This window comes from Cherax quadricarinatus, chromosome 43 (genome assembly GCF_038502225.1).
Source record: "Cherax quadricarinatus isolate ZL_2023a chromosome 43, ASM3850222v1, whole genome shotgun sequence".
In the NCBI taxonomy this organism is placed as follows: domain Eukaryota; kingdom Metazoa; phylum Arthropoda; class Malacostraca; order Decapoda; family Parastacidae; genus Cherax; species Cherax quadricarinatus.
Genome location: NC_091334.1, coordinates 26,070,781 through 26,093,378, shown reverse-complemented (window position 1 = coordinate 26,093,378; position 22,598 = coordinate 26,070,781). Strand labels below are relative to the sequence as shown.

Here is a 22,598-nt window from a genome sequence, read left to right as displayed (position 1 = left end):
GTAATTGAAATTTCTCATCGTTGAACTTCATATTGTTTTCTGCAGCCCACTGAAAGATTTGGTTGATGTCTGCCTGGAGCTTTGCAGTGTCTGCAATGGAAGACACTGTCATGCAGATTCGGGTGTCATCTGCAAAGGAAGACACGGTGCTGTGGCTGACATCCTTGTCTATGTCGGATATAAGGATGAGGAACAAGATGGGAGCGAGTACTGTGCCTTGTGGAACAGAGCTTTTCACCGTAGCTGCCTCGGACTTTACTCTGTTGACGACTACTCTCTGTGTTCTGTTAGTGAGGAAATTATAGATCCATCGACCGACTTTTCCTGTTATTCCTTTAGCACGCATTTTGTGCGCTATTACGCCATGGTCACACTTGTCGAAGGCTTTTGCAAAGTCTGTATATATTACATCTGCATTCTTTTTGTCTTCTAGTGCATTTAGGACCTTGTCGTAGTGGTCCAATAGTTGAGACAGACAGGAGCGACCTGTTCTAAACCCATGTTGCCCTGGGTTGTGTAACTGATGGGTTTCTAGATGCGTGGTGATCTTGCTTCTTAGGACCCTTTCAAAGATTTTTATGATATGGGATGTTAGTGCTATTGGTCTGTAGTTCTTTGCTGTTGCTTTACTGCCCCCTTTGTGGAGTGGGGCTATGTAGTGAATGGAGACAAATGGTTTTTAATACTTGACGTGCTGTTGGAGTGTGAGCAAAGTAACATTTATGAAGGGGTTCAGGGAAACCGGCAGGCCGGACTTGAGTCCTGGAGATGGGAAGTACAGTGCCTGCACTCTGAAGGAGGGGTGTTAATGTTGCAGTTTAAAAACTGAAGTGTAAAGCACCCTTCTGGCAAGACAGTGATGGAGTGAATGATGGTGAAAGTTTTTCTTTTTTGGGCCACCCTGCCTTGGTGGGAATCGGCCAGTGTGATAATAAAAAAAATAAAAATACTACTTGTCTCACCCTAGATTAAGACTACAAATATTGTAAAGTAATGACTGTACTATATGTGTATTTTACTTTTTTATTGTTTTTTAATGCCTAGTTCTATTGCTAACTTAATATATGTTATTGTAAACTTGTTATATAGTACACCTACCCTCCGACTTACTACCTGCTTGACATACGACCACTCGACTTACGACCACGTTTTTTTATGCCAAATTTCTGGGAAATAAACAACTGTTTGTGTTGTACACAGTGTTTATCCTAAACCTTACAGTATACAATACAGTACTAACAGCATAAAAAGTAAAGGAAAAAAATGAAATACCAAAATAAAACAATAAAATCAAATCATTACAAAAGTGTGATGTTGATATTCAGTAGCAAGGTTCGACTTACGTCCATTCTGACTTATGAGCGGTTGCTTGGAACCAAGCTTGGTTGTAAGTCGGATGGTACCTGTATTTCTATATTACTCATCTCACCCTAGATTAAGACTACAAATATTTTAAGGTAAGTAATGAGTGTACTATATTTGTATTTTACATTTTTATTGTTTTTAATACCTAGTTCTATTGTTAACATAATATATGTTAGTGTAAACTTATTATTTAGTATTTGTATGCATTTATAAGTGGAAAAAAAGGGTGTTCCACTTTACGGCGGTAGCCTGGATCCTAACCTGCCGTATAAGTGGGGCCCTACTGTATATATAGACTAGCCTACATTGATGGGAGCAAGAGAGGTAGTGATGGAGGTAGTAGTAGCAGCAGTGGTGTCAGTTAAATACTAAGAAAGATGAGCACTGCAAGGGAGCTAGGGGTCCACAAGGGAGCTAGGGGTCCACAAGGGAGTGAGGGACCCCACAGAGGGTAAGAGTAAGAACACAGAGGGGGGGGGAAATAATAATAAAGGGCAAATACCCAAGGCAGAAGAAAGAAAACCAAGGGAGAAAGAGGAAAGGGGAAGAGGGAGAAGGGGAAAAAAGAATCAGGTTAAGTCACGGGTGTTCTGAAGTTTGGAGCATTTTACAATGTAATGGGAAAAGAAGGCATCTGCAGAGACAAAGCCACGACTAAGATTCATACAAGGAAAGTTGTGTATTAGGGAGGATTCAACCAGACAGTGATTGTGAAAGTTAGAAGTAAGGTAGACAGTTTTAGCAGAAGACAAGTCAATAGGATGACTGCGATCTCTGACATGACAAAAAAGAGCATTGTTGGTGTCGGCAAGCCTAACACTACTTTTGTGCTCCCTAAGTCTGTCAGAAAGAGATCAATCAGTTTCTACAAAGTACTGAAGAGGACAGGAGGAATAAGAAACAAAGTAGACACCATGGCCTCATGAATCTAGTCTCTTCCAACCATTTCTTGATGCATTTCTGGTATATTTTCAAATGTTTACACAGTAGTGTACTGTATATTGAAATAAACAGAATATATACATACACAAAGAATATATATATATATACACACACACCAGTACAGCCAAATTGCAACTCACCTTCGGTCTGTGAAGTGGTCAAAGTCTTTGACCATGACATGTTTGAGCAGCTCTGGATCGCCGACCATCAGGCAGGGGATGGTAAACTCATAGTAGCCACAGTAGCGCTTTCCACCATGCCTTGAGTAGAGCAGCTGGTCATACTCAGCCATGGAGTGGGTCGGCCGGAGGCGTGGGTACATGTTGCCGATGAGCCAGGTTGGCCTGGGGCCCCGAACGCCCCGCGACTCCCAAAAAGCATATTTGTTCCGCAGGTAGAGCGCTGCCAGGCAAACCAACAGTGACGCCAGAGCCACCAGCATGGGAAATGCCCACGAGCAAGGCTCCGGCTGAACCGCCATCGCCGATGAATGCCAAGTGCCACTAATATCCCACATGAATGCACCTATTTTCTAAGTTCTGAACTATCTTTCTGACCCTATGCCATGCATATATTTATATATATATGTATAGGGAGTATTTATAATGTTTGGGGAAGTTTACAAACAATTATTAAAATTTTAGGGAGAACTGATTAAACGAACACATGCATGGAATGTGTGTACCATCTGGCAACAGTTGTGTTGACAGGTGCGACTGGCTGGTACATCTGCGACTACTGAACCACCTTCGAATCCTGCTGCCAGAAGGGGTATATACATGAGTATGGAGTTGTTATGGGATTGTTGTGACGTGCCAGCAGAGGGAGTCAAGGTGTGTCAAACTGTCCACTGGCAATCTGCGACGAGATTTGTTGACAAAATTTGATATCAGTCAAAATATAAATGCAGTGCCATCACTGCCAGGCACTGTGATGAGTTGACAATCTTATGCTATTATTATTATTATCATGTATGGGGAAGCAACAGACCTGTATGGGCTATGCAGCACTGAGTAACTACTGGTTAACGACGAGATTGATCCATGTCGATCCGATTTGTGAGATCAGGCCTAGGGTGGCGATGTGCCACACTTTGAGTGCCGACTGTGGCACTATGTCAACACGGGAGTATCCTGAGGTGGTAGGCACCAATGGCACTGTGTGTATGTGAACTTGTGTGTCAAGCACACCTGGGGCCGTGTCTGGCACGCAGAGCAGAACTGAGTATGAAAGTTCTACAACCTTGTGGGAACAACAGAACAGTGCCAAGCATGAGCTTTCGTAACTTTAACTAGGTACAACAGTTCTACAACTGGGAGGAAACGACACAACAGTGACAACGAGGGACATTTACAATGAACAGCTCCCCTAGATTCATGAATGTGCTACAAGCGTGTGAAACAAGTCAGGACAGCAAGGGATATGAAGGTGATTGAACCAGAGGTCACGCAATGTCAGGAACACTCACTGCAACATCAGGGACACTCACTGCAACATCAGGGACACACAGCTGCAACGAGATAAGTTGCCATTAATTTCAACTCACAAAAGCAAATTTTTTAAGTCATTTAACAACATAATTTATAATAACCCCAACATACATACATACATATATATATATCTTTCTTTCTTTCAACACACCGGCCATATCCCACTGAGGTGGGGTGGCCCAAAAGGAAAAACTAAAGTTTCTCCTTTTATATTTAGTAATATATATAGGAGAAGGGGTTACTAGCCCCTTGCTCCCGGCATTTTAGTCGCCTCTTACGACACGCATGGCTTACGGAGGAAGAATTCTGTTCCACTTCCCCATGGAAATATATATATATATATACATGAATTATTTTTTTTTTTTTTTTATTATCACACCGGCCGATTCCCACCAAGGCAGGGTGGCCCGAAAAAGAAAAACTTTCACCATCATTCACTCCATCACTGTCTTGCCAGAAGGGTGCTTTACACTACAGTTTTTAAACTGCAACATTAACACCCCTCCTTCAGAGTGCAGGCACTGTACTTCCCATCTCCAGGACTCAAGTCCGGCCTGCCGGTTTCCCTGAATCCCTTCATAAATGTTACTTTGCTCACACTCCAACAGCACGTCAAGTATTAAAAACCATTTGTCTCCATTCACTCCTATCAAACACGCTCACGCATGCCTGCTGGAAGTCCAAGCCCCTCGCACACAAAACCTCCTTTACCCCCTCCCTCCAACCCTTCCTAGGCCGACCCCTACCCCGCCTTCCTTCCACTACAGACTGATACACTCTTGAAGTCATTCTGTTTCGCTCCATTCTCTCTACATGTCCGAACCACCTCAACAACCCTTCCTCAGCCCTCTGGACAACAGTTTTGGTAATCCCGCATCTCCTCCTAACTTCCAAACTACGAATTCTCTGCATTATATTCACACCACACATTGCCCTCAGACATGACATCTCCACTGCCTCCAGCCTTCTCCTCGCTGCAACATTCATCACCCACGCTTCACACCCATATAAGAGCGTTGGTAAAACTATACTCTCATACATTCCCCTCTTTGCCTCCAAGGACAAAGTTCTTTGTCTCCACAGACTCCTAAGTGCACCACTCACTCTTTTTCCCTCATCAATTCTATGATTCACCTCATCTTTCATAGACCCATCCGCTGACACGTCCACTCCCAAATATCTGAATACGTTCACCTCCTCCATACTCTCTCCCTCCAATCTGATATTCAATCTTTCATCACCTAATCTTTTTGTTATCCTCATAACCTTACTCTTTCCTGTATTCACCTTTAATTTTCTTCTTTTGCACACCCTACCAAATTCATCCACCAATCTCTGCAACTTCTCTTCAGAATCTCCCAAGAGCACAGTGTCATCGGCAAAGAGCAGCTGTGACAACTCCCACTTTGTGTGTGATTCTTTATCTTTTAACTCCACGCCTCTTGCCAAGACCCTCGCATTTACTTCTCTTACAACCCCATCTATAAATATATTAAACAACCACGGTGACATCACACATCCTTGTCTAAGGCCTACTTTTACTGGGAAAAAATTTCCCTCTTTCCTACATACTCTAACTTGAGCCTCACTATCCTCGTAAAAACTCTTCACTGCTTTCAGTAACCTACCTCCTACACCATACACTTGCAACATCTGCCACATTGCCCCCCTATCCACCCTGTCATACGCCTTTTCCAAATCCATAAATGCCACAAAGACCTCTTTAGCCTTATCTAAATACTGTTCACTTATATGTTTCACTGTAAACACCTGGTCCACACACCCCCTACCTTTCCTAAAGCCTCCTTGTTCATCTGCTATCCTATTCTCCGTCTTACTCTTAATTCTTTCAATTATAACTCTACCATACACTTTACCAGGTACACTCAACAGACTTATCCCCCTATAATTTTTGCACTCTCTTTTATCCCCTTTGCCTTTATACAAAGGAACTATGCATGCTCTCTGCCAATCCCTAGGTACCTTACCCTCTTCCATACATTTATTAAATAATTGCACCAACCACTCCAAAACTATATCCCCACCTGCTTTTAACATTTCTATCTTTATCCCATCAATCCCGGCTGCCTTACCCCCTTTCATTTTACCTACTGCCTCACGAACTTCCCCCACACTCACAACTGGCTTTTCCTCACTCCTACAAGATGTTATTCCTCCTTGCCCTATACACGAAATCACAGCTTCCCTATCTTCATCAACATTTAACAATTCCTCAAAATATTCCTTCCATCTTCCCAATACCTCTACCTCTCCATTTAATAACTCTCCTCTCCTATTTTTAACTGACAAATCCATTTGTTCTCTAGGCTTTCTTAACTTGTTAATCTCACTCCAAAACTTTTTCTTATTTTCAACAAAATTTGTTGATAACATCTCACCCACTCTCTCATTTGCTCTCTTTTTACATTGCTTCACCACTCTCTTAACTTCTCTCTTTTTCTCCATATACTCTTCCCTCCTTGCATCACTTCTACTTTGTAAAAACTTCTCATATGCTAACTTTTTCTCCCTTACTACTCTCTTTACATCATCATTCCACCAATCGCTCCTCTTCCCTCCTGCACCCACTTTCCTGTAACCACAAACTTCTGCTGAACACTCTAACACTACATTTTTAAACCTACCCCATACCTCTTCGACCCCATTGCCTATGCTCTCATTAGCCCATCTATCCTCCAATAGCTGTTTATATCTTACCCTAACTGCCTCCTCTTTTAGTTTATAAACCTTCACCTCTCTCTTCCCTGATGCTTCTATTCTCCTTGTATCCCATCTACCTTTTACTCTCAGTGTAGCTACAACTAGAAAGTGATCTGATATATCTGTGGCCCCTCTATAAACATGTACATCCTGAAGTCTACTCAACAGTCTTTTATCTACCAATACATAATCCAACAAACTACTGTCATTTCGCCCTACATCATATCGTGTATACTTATTTATCCTCTTTTTCTTAAAATATGTATTACCTATAACTAAACCCCTTTCTATACAAAGTTCAATCAAAGGGCTCCCATTATCATTTACACCTGGCACCCCAAACTTACCTACCACACCCTCTCTAAAAGTTTCTCCTACTTTAGCATTCAAGTCCCCTACCACAATTACTCTCTCACTTGGTTCAAAGGCTCCTATACATTCACTTAACATCTCCCAAAATCTCTCTCTCTCCTCTGCATTCCTCTCTTCTCCAGGTGCATACACGCTTATTATGACCCACTTCTCGCATCCAACCTTTACTTTAATCCACATAATTCTTGAATTTACACATTCATATTCTCTTTTCTCCTTCCATAACTGATCATTTAACATTACTGCTACCCCTTCCTTTGCTCTAACTCTCTCAGATACTCCAGATTTAATCCCATTTATTTCCCCCCACTGAAACTCTCCTACCCCCTTCAGCTTTGTTTCGCTTAGGGCCAGGACATCCAACTTCTTTTCATTCATAACATCAGCAATCATCTGTTTCTTGTCATCCGCACTACATCCACGCACATTTAAGCAACCCAGTTTTATAAAGTTTTTCTTCTTCTCTTTTTTAGTAATTGTATACAGGAGAAGGGGTTACTAGCCCATTGCTCCCGGCATTTTAGTCGCCTCATACGACACGCATGGCTTACGGAGGAAAGATTCTTTTCCACTTCCCCATGGACAATAGAAGAAATAAAAAAGAACAAGAGCTATTTAGAAAAAGGAGAAAAACCTAGATGTATGTATATATATATATGCATGTGCGTGTCTGTGAAGTGTGACCAAAGTGTAAGTAGGAGTAGCAAGATATCCCTGTTATCTTAGCGTGTTTATGAGACATATATATATATATATATATATACATATATATATATATACATATATATATATATACATATATATATATATACATATATATATACATATACATATATATATATATATATGTATATACATATACATATATACATATACATATACAGTGGACCCTCGACTAACGCTATTAATCCGTTCCTGAGAGCTCATCGTTAGTCAAAATAATCGTTAGTCAAGTTAATTTTCCCCATAAGAAATAATTGAAATCAAATTAATCCGTGCAAGACACCCAAAAGTATTGAAAAAAAAAATTTTAACACATGAAATATTAATTTTAATACACACAAACTGAAGAAGACATGCACAGTTACATGATACTTACCTTTATTGAAGATCTGGTGATGATTGATGGGATGGGAAGAGGGGAGTGTGTTGATGGTCTTAGAGTTTAGAAGGGGAATCCCCTTCCATTAGGACTTGAGGAGGCAAGTCCTTTTTCGGGGTTACTTCCCTTCTTTTAATGCCACTAAGACCAGCTTGAGAGTCACTGGACCTCTGTCGCACAACATATCTGCACATAGAGGCCTGTACCTCCCGTTCCTTTATGACATTCCTAACATGTTTCACAACATTGCCAGTGTCACCATTAAACACTTGTTCAGGTTTCAGTCCTTCTCTGTCTATGTACTCCTTGAATTCCTGCACATATTTTTCAGCTGCTTTTTGGTCCAAACTGGCAGCCTCACCATGCCTTATCACACTATGTATGCCACTACGATTCTTAAATCTCTCAAACCAACCTTTGCTGGCCTTAAATTCACTCACATCACCACTAGTTGCTGGCATTTTTCTAATTAAATCGTCATGCAACTTCTTAGTCTTTTTACATATGATCGCTTGAGAGATGCTATCTCCTGCTATCTGTTTTTCGTTTATCCATACCAATAACAGTCTCTCAACATCTTCTATCACTTGCGATCTCAGTTTCGAAAACATAGTTGCACCTTTGGCAAGAACAGCTTCCTTGATTGCCGTTTTCTTGGTCACAATAGTAGCGATGGTTGATTGGGGTTTTGTGTACAGCCTGGCCAGCTCGGAGACATGCACTCCACTTTCATACTTAGCAATGATCTCTTTCTTCATATCCATAGTAATTCTCACCCCTTTTGCTGTAGGGTTGGCACTAGAAGCTTTCTTGGGGCCCATGGTGACTTATTTTGCAAGTGCAATCACTAAAAAGGCTGTGATAATATGAAATGTTCCGATTGTATGCTTGGAAGCGACCGCGGTGGCTGGCTGGCTTGTAAACACTGGCCAGAAGTGGACGCGTCTCAGACAGAAGGAATAGTGTTGGTCGAGTTTTTTAGCGCTAATCGAGGCAAAATTTTTGCGATAAAATGTATCGCTAGTCAGATTTATCGTTAATCGATGCCATCGCTGGTCGAGGGTCCACTGTATATATATATATATATATATATTGTCCATGGGGAAGTGGAAAAGAATCTTTCCTCCGTAAGCCATGCGTGTCGTATGAGGCGACTAAAATGCCGGGAGCAATGGGCTAGTAACCCCTTCTCCTGTATACAATTACTAAAAAAGAGAAGAAGAAAAACTTTATAAAACTGGGTTGCTTAAATGTGCGTGGATGCAGTGCGGATGACAAGAAACAGATGATTGCTGATGTTATGAATGAAAAGAAGTTGGATGTCCTGGCCCTAAGCGAAACAAAGCTGAAGGGGGTAGGAGAGTTTCAGTGGGGGGAAATAAATGGGATTAAATCTGGAGTATCTGAGAGAGTTAGAGCAAAGGAAGGGGTAGCAGTAATGTTAAATGATCAGTTATGGAAGGAGAAAAGAGAATATGAATGTGTAAATTCAAGAATTATGTGGATTAAAGTAAAGGTTGGATGCGAGAAGTGGGTCATAATAAGCGTGTATGCACCTGGAGAAGAGAGGAATGCAGAGGAGAGAGAGAGATTTTGGGAGATGTTAAGTGAATGTATAGGAGCCTTTGAACCAAGTGAGAGAGTAATTGTGGTAGGGGACTTGAATGCTAAAGTAGGAGAAACTTTTAGAGAGGGTGTGGTAGGTAAGTTTGGGGTGCCAGGTGTAAATGATAATGGGAGCCCTTTGATTGAACTTTGTATAGAAAGGGGTTTAGTTATAGGTAATACATATTTTAAGAAAAAGAGGATAAATAAGTATACACGATATGATGTAGGGCGAAATGACTGTAGTTTGTTGGATTATGTATTGGTAGATAAAAGACTGTTGAGTAGACTTCAGGATGTACATGTTTATAGAGGGGCCACAGATATATCAGATCACTTTCTAGTTGTAGCTACACTGAGAGTAAAAGGTAGATGGGATACAAGGAGAATAGAAGCATCAGGGAAGAGAGAGGTGAAGGTTTATAAACTAAAAGAGGAGGCAGTTAGGGTAAGATATAAACAGCTATTGGAGGATAGATGGGCTAATGAGAGCATAGGCAATGGGGTCGAAGAGGTATGGGGTAGGTTTAAAAATGTAGTGTTAGAGTGTTCAGCAGAAGTTTGTGGATACAGGAAAGTGGGTGCGGGAGGGAAGAGGAGCGATTGGTGGAATGATGATGTAAAGAGAGTAGTAAGGGAGAAAAAGTTAGCATATGAGAAGTTTTTACAAAGTAGAAGTGATGCAAGGAGGGAAGAGTATATGGAGAAAAAGAGAGAAGTTAAGAGAGTGGTGAAGCAATGTAAAAAGAGAGCAAATGAGAGAGTGGGTGAGATGTTATCAACAAATTTTGTTGAAAATAAGAAAAAGTTTTGGAGTGAGATTAACAAGTTAAGAAAGCCTAGAGAACAAATGGATTTGTCAGTTAAAAATAGGAGAGGAGAGTTATTAAATGGAGAGTTAGAGGTATTGGGAAGATGGAAGGAATATTTTGAGGAATTGTTAAATGTTGATGAAGATAGGGAAGCTGTGATTTCGTGTATAGGGCAAGGAGGAATAACATCTTGTAGGAGTGAGGAAGAGCCAGTTGTGAGTGTGGGGGAAGTTCGTGAGGCAGTAGGTAAAATGAAAGGGGGTAAGGCAGCCGGGATTGATGGGATAAAGATAGAAATGTTAAAAGCAGGTGGGGATATAGTTTTGGAGTGGTTGGTGCAATTATTTAATAAATGTATGGAAGAGGGTAAGGTACCTAGGGATTGGCAGAGAGCATGCATAGTTCCTTTGTATAAAGGCAAAGGGGATAAAAGAGAGTGCAAAAATTATAGGGGGATAAGTCTGTTGAGTGTACCTGGTAAAGTGTATGGTAGAGTTATAATTGAAAGAATTAAGAGTAAGACGGAGAATAGGATAGCAGATGAACAAGGAGGCTTTAGGAAAGGTAGGGGGTGTGTGGACCAGGTGTTTACAGTGAAACATATAAGTGAACAGTATTTAGATAAGGCTAAAGAGGTCTTTGTGGCATTTATGGATTTGGAAAAGGCGTATGACAGGGTGGATAGGGGGGCAATGTGGCAGATGTTGCAAGTGTATGGTGTAGGAGGTAGGTTACTGAAAGCAGTGAAGAGTTTTTACGAGGATAGTGAGGCTCAAGTTAGAGTATGTAGGAAAGAGGGAAATTTTTTCCCAGTAAAAGTAGGCCTTAGACAAGGATGTGTGATGTCACCGTGGTTGTTTAATATATTTATAGATGGGGTTGTAAGAGAAGTAAATGCGAGGGTCTTGGCAAGAGGCGTGGAGTTAAAAGATAAAGAATCACACACAAAGTGGGAGTTGTCACAGCTGCTCTTTGCTGATGACACTGTGCTCTTGGGAGATCCTGAAGAGAAGTTGCAGAGATTGGTGGATGAATTTGGTAGGGTGTGCAAAAGAAGAAAATTAAAGGTGAATACAGGAAAGAGTAAGGTTATGAGGATAACAAAAAGATTAGGTGATGAAAGATTGAATATCAGATTGGAGGGAGAGAGTATGGAGGAGGTGAACGTATTCAGATATTTGGGAGTGGACGTGTCAGCGGATGGGTCTATGAAAGATGAGGTGAATCATAGAATTGATGAGGGAAAAAGAGTGAGTGGTGCACTTAGGAGTCTGTGGAGACAAAGAACTTTGTCCTTGGAGGCAAAGAGGGGAATGTATGAGAGTATAGTTTTACCAACGCTCTTATATGGGTGTGAAGCGTGGGTGATGAATGTTGCAGCGAGGAGAAGGCTGGAGGCAGTGGAGATGTCATGTCTGAGGGCAATGTGTGGTGTGAATATAATGCAGAGAATTCGTAGTTTGGAAGTTAGGAGGAGGTGCGGGATTACCAAAACTGTTGTTCAGAGGGCTGAGGAAGGGTTGTTGAGGTGGTTCGGACATGTAGAGAGAATGGAGCGAAACAGAATGACTTCAAGAGTGTATCAGTCTGTAGTGGAAGGAAGGCGGGGTAGGGGTCGGCCTAGGAAGGGTTGGAGGGAGGGGGTAAAGGAGGTTTTGTGTGCGAGGGGCTTGGACTTCCAGCAGGCATGCGTGAGCGTGTTTGATAGGAGTGAATGGAGACAAATGGTTTTTAATACTTGACGTGCTGTTGGAGTGTGAGCAAAGTAACATTTATGAAGGGATTCAGGGAAACCGGCAGGCCGGACTTGAGTCCTGGAGATGGGAAGTACAGTGCCTGCACTCTGAAGGAGGGGTGTTAATGTTGCAGTTTAAAAACTGTAGTGTAAAGCACCCTTCTGGCAAGACAGTGATGGAGTGAATGATGGTGAAAGTTTTTCTTTTTCGGGCCACCCTGCCTTGGTGGGAATCGGCCGGTGTGATAATAAAAAAAAAAAAAAAAATATATATATATACAGTGGACCCCCGCATAACGATTACCTCCGAATGCGACCAATTATGTAAGTGTATTTATGTAAGTGCATTTGTACGTGTATGTTTGGGGGTCTGAAATGGACTAATCTACTTCACAATATTCCTTATGGGAATAAATTCGGTCAGTACTGGCTCCTGAACATACTTACGGAGTGAAAAAATATCGTTAACCGGGGGTCCACTGTATATAAATATATATATATATATATATATATATATATATATATATATATATATATATATATATATATATATATATACAGTGGACCCCCTTTTTACAATATTAATCCATTCCTGAGAGCTCATCGTAAGCCGAAATTATCGTAAGGCGAATTAATTTTCCACATAAGAAATAATGGAAATCAAATTAATCCGTGCAAGACACCACAAAGTATGAAAAAATTAAAATATTTACCACATGAAATATTAATTTTAATACACACAAACTGAAGAAGACATGTACAGTTACATGACACTTACCTTTATTGAAGATCTGGTGATGATTGATGGGATGGGAAGAGGGGAGTGTGTTGATGGTGTTAGTGTTTAGAAGGGGAATCCCCTTCCATTAGGGCTTGAGGTGTCAAGTCCTTTTCCAGGGTTACTTCCCTTCTTCTTTTAATGCCACTAGGACCAGCTTGAGAGTCACTGGACCTCTGTCGCATAACATATCTGTCCATAGAGCTCTGTACCTCCCGTTCCTTTAAGATTTGCCTAAAATGGGCCACAACATTGTCATTGTAATAGTCACCAGCACGGCTTGCAATAGCTGTGTTAGGGTGATTTTCATCCATAAAGGTTTGCACTTCAACCCACTTTGCGCACATTTCCTTAATCTTTGAAGTAGGCACAATGGATTCCACAACTGGCATAGGCTTCTCAGGGTTAGCCCTAAACCCTTCAAAATCTTTCTTAATTTCCATACTAATTCTCACCCTTTTTACCACAGGGTTGGCACTAGAAGCTTTCTTGGTGACTTATTTTGCAGTTACAAGCACAAAAAACACTAGGATAAGGTGAAATGTACCGAATGTTTGCATGGATGCAACCACACTGACTGGCTTGTAAACACTGGTGCTGAGGAAATAAGTCACTCTGTCTGACTTTTTTGGGTTATCCCAGGTTCTCTACACATATGCTGCTATGTATGATAATTCTATGTAACTGTATTTGTGTATACCTGAATAAACTTACTTACTTACTTTCTTCGGCCACACGTGGGACGCGTCCCGGACGAATCACGTAAGGCGATTTTTTTATCGAGAGGCGAGGGGGTCCACTGTATATATATGTATATATATGTATATATATGTATATATATAAATATATATATATATATATATACAGTGGGCCCCCGCTTAACGATCACCTCCAAATGCGACCAATTATGTAAGTGTATTTATGTAAGTGCGTGTGTACGTGTATGTTTGGGGGTCTGAAATGGACTAATCTACTTCACAATATTCCTTATGGGAAAAAATTCGGTCAGTAATGGCACCTGAACATACTACTGGGATGAAAAAAGTTCGTTAACCGGGGGTCCACTGTATATATATATATATATATATATATATATATATATATATATATATATATATATATATATATATATATATATATATATATATATATATATATATATTTTATTATTTTATTATCACACTGGCCGATTCCCACCAAGGCAGGGTGGCCCGAAAAAGAAAAACTTTCACCATCATTCACTCCATCACTGTCTTGCCAGAAGGGTGCTTTACACTACAGTTTTTAAACTACAACATTAACGCCCCTCCTTCAGAGTGCAGGCACTGTACTTCCCATCTCCAGGACTCAAGTCCGGCCTCTCGGTTTCCCTGAACCCCTTCATAAATGTTACTTTGCTCACACTCCAACAGCATGTCAAGTATTAAAAACCATTTGTCTCCATTCACTCCTATCAAACACGCTCACGCATGCCTGCTGGAAGTCCAAGCCCCTCGTACACAAAACCTCCTTTACCCCCTCTCTCCAACCTTTCCTAGGCCGACCCCTACCCCGCCTTCCTTCCACTACAGACTGATACACTCTTGAAGTCATTCTGTTTCGCTCCATTCTCTCTACATGTCCGAACCACCTCAACAACCCTTCCTCAGCCCTCTGGACAACAGTTTTGGTAATCCCGCACCTCCTCCTAACTTCCAAACTACGAATTCTCTGCATTATATTCACACCACACATTGCTCTCAGACATGACATCTCCACTGCCTCCAGCCTTCTCCTCGCTGCAACATTCATCACCCATGCTTCACACCCATATAAGAGCGTGGGTAAAACTATACTCTCATACATTCCCCTCTTTGCCTCCAAGGACAAAGTTCTTTGTCTCCACAGACTCCTAAGTGCACCACTCACTCTTTTCCCCTCATCAATTCTATGATTCACCTCATCTTTCATAGACCCATCCGCTGACACGTCCACTCCCAAATATCTGAATACATTCACCTCCTCCATACTCTCTCCCTCCAATCTGATATTCAATCTTTCATCACCTAATCTTTTTGTTATCCTCATAACCTTACTCTTTCCTGTATTCACCTTTAATTTTTTTCTTTTGTACACCCTACCAAATTCATCCACCAATCTCTGCAACTTCTCTTCAGAATCTCCCAAGAGCACAGTGTCATCAGCAAAGAGCAGCTGTGACAACTCCCACTTTGTGTGTGATTCTTTATCTTTTAACTCCACGCCTCTTGCCAAGACCCTCGCATTTACTTCTCTTACAACCCCATCTATAAATATATTAACCCTTTCAGGGTCCGTCCCGTAGATCTACGGCTTTATGTTCAGGGTCCAAACCGTAGATCTACGCCATGAGCTCAGCTTACTCTGATAAACTGTGAGTGGTACATTTGGGCCTAGATATGAGAGAATACATCTACGTGGTATGTGTGCACCACATAAAACAGATCCTGAAGCACACTGTGTATAATGAGAGAAAAAAAATGAAATCATGATTTTTCGATTAAAACAGCAACTTTGCAGTGTTTTTTCGTATGTTTTTTATAGTTGTATTTGCGATTTCTTGGTCTCATTTGATAGAATGGAAGACATATTACAGAAATAGAGATGATTTTGATTGGTTTTAGCACTGGAAATGGCTTGAAACTGAGCTCAAAGTAGCAGAAATGTTAAATTTTTGCCGATATTCAAGAGTAAACAAACGACCTCACACATCTAATACACGCCAGCTGGTGGGTCTAATATACATTCACAAATATGGTGATGATATTTATACAATTATTACAGTATTGCATAACAGTAAATCTTCTATTTTTTGGTGTGAATAAAAATTCATTATGTGAATAAAAAATCAAAATGGAATTTATTTGTAAAGCCTCAAAACATAACTAATGAACAGAGGAAATGTTAGTTTAGTGCCAGGAATGCCTACATTCTTCATTCTGGACCCTATTTTGAAATTGGAATATTTTGAACTTTGTGTTAAATTGGCCAAATTAACAATTTCCGATCACTTTATTTTGTAGTTGAAACAGTTGAATTGGCGATTTCTTGTGCTCAATCGATAGAATAGAAGTAATACTAGTGAAATAGCTAAGAATTTGGTTGATTGGAATAATGTAATTGGCCTAAAATGGGAGTCAAAGTCGGCAAAATCGCCGATTCGTAAATATCGCTGAGACATCAAAATTCGCGAGAGCATAATTTCGTCAATTTTCCACCAAATTTCGTACTTTTTGTTTTATTACCTTCACAAAAAGATTCTCTACAATTTCATAAGAAAAAATAACAAATTTTTTTTTTGAAAATTCTTGGACACTGGTGCGTGACTCCAGATTTGGGCCTTGGACCCTGAAAGGGTTAAACAACCACGGTGACATCACACATCCTTGTCTAAGGCCTACTTTTACTGGGAAATAATTTCCCTCTTTCCTACATACTCTAACTTGAGCCTCACTATCCTCGTAAAAACTCTTCACTGCTTTCAGTAACCTACCTCCTACACCATACACTTGCAACATCTGCCACATTGCCCCCCTATCCACCCTGTCATATGCCTTTTCCAAATCCATAAATGCCACAAAAACCTCTTGAGCCTTATTTAAATACTGTTCACTTATATGTTTCACTGTAAACACCTGGTCCACACACCCCCTACCTTTCCTAAAGCCTCCTTGTTCATCTGCTATCCTGTTCTCCATCTTACTCTTACTTCTTTCAATAATAACTCTACCATACACTTTACCAGGTATACTCAGCAGACTTATCCCCCTATAATTTTTGCACTCTCTTTTATCCCCTTTGCCTTCATACAAAGGAACTATGCATGCTCTCTGCTAATCCCTAGGTACCTAACCTTACCCTCTTCCATACATTTATTAAATAATTGCACCAACCACTCCAAAACTATATCCCCACCTGCTTTTAACATTTCTATCTTTATCCCATCAATCCCGGCTGCCTTACCCCCTTTCATTTTACCTACTGCCTCACGAACTTTCCCCATACTCACAACTGGCTCTTCCTCACTCCTACAAGACGTTATTCCTCCTTGTCCTATACACGAAATCACAGTTTCCCTATCTTCATCAACATTTAACAATTCCTCAAAATATTCCCTCCATCTTCCCAATACCTCTAACTCTCCATTTAATAACTCTCCTCTCCTATTTTTAACTGACAAATCCATTTGTTCTCTAGGCTTTCTTAACTTGTTAATCTCACTCCAAAACTTTTTCTTATTTTCAACAAAATTTGTTGATAACATCTCACCCACTCTCTCATTTGCTCTCTTTTTACATTGCTTCACCACTCTCATAACCTCTCTCTTTTTCTCCATATACTCTTCCCTCCTTGCATCACTTCTACTTTGTAAAAACTTCTCATATGCTAACTTTTTCTCCCTTACTACTCTCTTTACATCATCATTCCACCAATCGCTCCTCTTCCCTCCCGCACCCACTTTCCTGTAACCACAAACTTCTGCTGAACACTCTAACACTACATTTTCAAACCTACCCCATACCTCTTCGACCCCATTGCCTATGCTCTCATTAGCCCATCTATCCTCCAATAGCTGTTTATATCTTACCCTAACCGCCTCCTCTTTTAGTTCATAAACCTTCACCTCTCTCTTCCCTGATGCTTCTATTCTCCTTGTATCCCATCTACCTTTTACTCTCAGTGTAGCTACAACTAGAAAGTGATCTGATATATCTGTGGCCCCTCTATAAACATGTACATCCTGAAGTCTACTCAACAGTCTTTTATCTACCAATACATAATCCAACAAACTACTGTCATTTCGCCTTACATCATATCTTGTATACTTATTTATCCTCTTTTTCTTAAAATATGTATTACCTATAACTAAACCCCTTTCTATACAAAGTTCAATCAAAGGGCTCCCATTGTCATTTACACCTGGCACCCCAAACTTACCTACCACACCCTCTCTAAAAGTTTCTCCTACTTTAGAATTCAGGTCCCCTACCACAATTACAATTATATATATATATATATCAAGGAAGTCATGGAGGCACTCTCCAGTGAGCTCAATATCTGGTTCCTGGACGACGGTACCCTAGCTGGCACAACAGAATCTCTCCTGGAGGACATCAGTAAAATTAAAGACATGGGAGAAAGCCTGGGCCTTTCTTTAAACCCCACCAAATGTGAAATAGTTTCTACCAATCAACAGATGATCCAGAATATTAGTGCCGTTTTACCAGGGGCACGAGCCATTGATCCAGCCAATAGCACTCTCCTCGGTGCTCCTCTTGGGTCCAATGCCATCGATCTGATCCTAGGAAAAAAAGTCTCAGACCTCCGGACGATGGAAAGCAGGATGAAAGACATTGACACACACGATGCCTTCTACCTACTCACCACGTGCCTGTCAATCCCAAAACTTACCTATTTTCTGAGATGCTCCCCAGCCTTCAGCAGTCCAAAACTCAAGGAATATGACTCTCTCCTGAAGGCCATGCTAGAGAGTGTATTGAATCTTTCCCTTGACGATGGACAGTGGTTGCAAGCCTCACTTCCGGTCAGGCTTGGAGGGCTAGGAGTACGCAGATCCTCCCAGATTGCTCTACCAGCTTTCCTGTCCTCTTCCATTGCATCAAACGAGTTGATAAGACAAATTCTTCCTGACACCCTCAGTGACTCAGCAGGAATAGAAGACCCTAGCTATGCCAGTGCCATCACCGAATGGGAGACTCTTGCTGCTCCAGCACCAAACCCTAGTGCAGCACTGGCTCACAAACAGTCAAGCTGGGATGGCCCAATTGCTGAAAAGGTGCTTGCCAACATGCTCAGGACTGCAACATCAGATAGGGAGATTGCCCGTCTCCAGGCTGTGAGTGCACCTCACTCTGGGGACTTCCTCCAAACAGTTCCCATATCGGCAATGGGAACGCGACTCGACCCTAAGACCCTCCGTATTGCAGTGGCTCTGCGCCTTGCTGCCCCAATTCACACAGAATATATGTGTATTTGCGGCGAAGTGCAAGCAGACCAATACGGTCTACATGGTTTTAACTGTTCCAAAACCAAGGGCTGGCATGCAAGACACAATGAGGTCAACGACATCATTAAGAGAACCCTTGCTACAGCTGGATGCCCTGCCGAGAGGGAGCCACGATCCCTTGCAGCAAACAATACCCACAACCCAGCAAACTGCCCCGACGGGATCACCATCTATCCTTGGAAGAATGGCAAGCTCTTAGCATGGGACTATACCTGTGTGTCCACACTGGCTGACACTTATATCCATCACAGTGTGGGGCGACAGGGAGGAGCTGCTGACCACAGGGAGGAGTACAAGATCAGCAAGTACAGGGACATTAGCCAACAGTATCAATTTGTCCCAGTGGGATCAGAGACCTTGGGATCATGGGGAAAAAATGCCACACGTTTCCTTAAAGAATTGGGTTCCAGACTCATCGACACCACCAGGGACCCAAGGGCAGCCACTTTCATGTTCCAGCGCCTCAGCGTCGCCATCCAGAGGGGAAATGCTTGCTGCATACTTGGCTCACGTCCAGCCTCGGAGGAGCTGGAGGAAATTCATGATCTTTGATACATTGTGCCATTGTATTCATGTTTATGTTTTTTTCTGTAAATGTATTTTGTTTATTAATAAATGTTCACATAGAATAAAAAATATATAGGGGGTGGTAGGAGAAGAAAATATTCAAACAGCTCCGGGGAGAACCTTGAGTTTTCCCTGAGGTACGTTTATTGTCTTCTCTGAGGATGAGGGTCCCCATTCCAGCTATAGAGGTGGTACTTCCCTATACATATATATATATACATATGTATATATATATATATATATATATATATATATATATATATATATATATATATATATATATATATATATATATATATATATATATATATTGCATGAGGATTTAATTTGCCTTTGATGATTATGAATTTAAGGCCAGCAAAGGTTGGTTTGAGAGATTTAAGAAGCTGGCATCCATAGTGTGATTGGTGAGGCTGCCAGTTCGGACAAGGGCAAAAATATGTGCAGGAATTCAAGGAGTACATAGAAACTGAAAAAACCTGAAAAGTGTTTAATTGTGATGAAACAGGCCTTTCTGGAAGAAAATGCCATCATTACACTCCCATAAGCCTATGAAAGACAGGCTGTTGATGTGTGCTTACTGCCAGATCACTCTGAAACTCCCAGAGCGTTCAGGCAAAAGAATGTCCTCAAGGATAATTTGTGTGTGCTGTGGAGGGCTACAGGGTCACTAGGGAATTTTTCTATAACTGGTTACAACATTTGCCCCCAATGTGAAAAATTACCTAACTGAAAAGAAATTAGAACTTAAGTGCCTCCTGGTGTTAGACAATGCCCCTTCATCCTACAGACGTGGCAGAGCGACTGGGGACAGGCTTCATTAAGGTGAAGTTTTTGCCTCCTAATACCACTCCTCTCCTGTACTTATTTCCAACTTCAAGAAACTGTACACAAAAGCTCTGTTTGAAAGGTGCTCAGAGACTCTAAGAGAGTTTTGGAGAGATCACTTTAATATCCTCAATTGTGTAAACCTTATAGGTAAGGCCTTGGCTTTGTGGCCAGAATGTGTAGACAAAAGGGATTTTGAAGGGTTTGAGGCTAACCCTGAGAATCCTGTGCCAGTTGAAATGTGGCATTGGGAAAGTCCTTTTGCTGAAGAACACCACTGATGAGCTGCTAACAGCACCACACCTGAGGAAATTGCTTCGGAGGAGTTGAAGAAGTTGCCTACTTCAAAGATTAAGGAAATCTGTGCAAAGTGGCTTGAAGTGCAAACCTTCATGGATGAAAATCATCACACAGCTATTGCAAGCCGTGCTGGTGATTATTACACTGACAATCTTGTGAAACACTTTAGGCAAGTCATAAAGGAACGAGAGGTACAGGCCACTATGGACAGATATCTTGTGCGAAAGAAGTCCAGTGACTCTGAAGCTGGCCCTAGTGGCATTAAAAGAAGAAGGGAAGTAACCCCAGAAAAGGACTTACTACCTCAAGTCCTAATGGAAGGGGATTCCCCTTCTAAACACTAACACACTCTCTCCCCTCCTCCCATCCCATCAATCATCACCAGATCTTCAATAAAAGTAAGTGTCATTTAATTGTGCATGCCCAGTTTGTGTGTATTAAAATTAACATTTCATGTGGTAAAAAAAATTTTTTTTCATACTTTTGGGCGTCTTGCACGGATTAATTTTATTTCCATTATTTCTTATGGGGAAAATTCATTCGCATAACGATTATTTCGCATAACGATGAGCCCTCTTGCACAGATTAAAATCGTTAACCGGGGGTCCACTGTCACACTGGCCGATTCCCACCAAGGCAGGGTGGCCTGAAAAAGAAAAACTTTCACCATCATTCACTCCATCACTGTCTTGCCAGATGGGTGCTTTACACTACAGTTTTTAAACTGCAACATTAACGCCCCTCCTTCAGATTGCAGGCACTGTACTTCCCATCTCCAGGACTCAAGTCCGTCCTCTCGGTTTCCCTGAACCCCTTCATAAATGTTACTTTGCTCACACTCCAACAGCACGTCAAGTATTAAAAACCATTTGTCTCCATTCACTCCTATCAAACATGCTCACGCATGCCTGCTGGAAGTCCAAGCCCCTCGCACACAAAACCTCCTTTACCCCCTCCCTCCAACCCTTCCTATGCCGACCCCTACCCCGCCTTCCTTCCACTACAGACTGATACACTCTTGAAGTCACTCTGTTTCGCTCCATTCTCTCTACATGTCCGAACCACCTCAACAACCCTTCCTCAGCCCTCTGGACAACAGTTTTGGCAATCCCGCACCTCCTCCTAACTTCCAAACTACGAATTCTCTGCATTATATTCACACCACACATTGCTCTCAGACATGACATCTCCACTGCCTCCAGCCTTCTCCTCGCTGCAACATTCATCACCCATGCTTCACACCCATATAAGAGCGTTGGTAAAACTATACTCTCATACATTCCCCTCTTTGCCTCCAAGGACAAAGTTCTTTGTCTCCACAGACTCCTAAGTGCACCACTCACCCTTTTCCCCTCATCAATTCTATGATTCACCTCATCTTTCATAGACCCATCCGCTGACACGTCCACTCCCAAATATCTGAATACATTCACCTCCTCCATACTCTCTCCCTCCAATCTGATATCCAATCTTTCATCACCTAATCTTTTGGTTATCCTCATAACCTTACTCTTAACTGTATTCACTTTTAATTTTCTTCTTTTGCACACCCTACCAAATTCATCCACCAATCTCTGCAACTTCTCTTCAGAATCTCCCAAGAGCACAGTGTCTTCAGCAAAGAGCAACTGTGACAACTCCCACTTTATGTTTGATTCTTTATCTTTTAACTCCACGCCTCTTGCCAAGACCCTCGCATTTACTTCTCTTACAACCCCATCTATAAATATATTAAACAACCACGGTGACATCACACATCGTTGTCTAAGGCCTACTTTTACTGGGAAATAATTTCCCTCTTTCCTACATACTCTAACTTGAGCCTCACTATCCTCGTAAAAACTCTTCACTGCTTTCAGTAACCTACCTCCTACACCATATACCTGCAACATCTGCCACATTGCCCCTTATCCACCCTGTCATACGCCTTTTCCA

At 41.4% G+C, this 22,598-nt stretch overlaps 1 protein-coding gene across 2 annotated transcripts in view; it reads right to left on the bottom strand.

Annotated features, from left to right (window-relative positions):
• Positions 1–22,598, bottom strand: part of LOC128694097 (probable cytochrome P450 6a13) — an 85,330-nt gene that overhangs the window by 40,694 nt on the left and 22,038 nt on the right. For both annotated transcript variants that reach the window (XM_070093763.1, XM_070093762.1), the window contains exon 2: positions 2,448–3,817. In XM_070093763.1, the coding sequence (XP_069949864.1) occupies positions 2,448–2,824 (377 nt within the window). In that variant the 5' untranslated portion in view covers positions 2,825–3,817. The remainder of the gene's footprint in view (positions 1–2,447; positions 3,818–22,598) is intronic.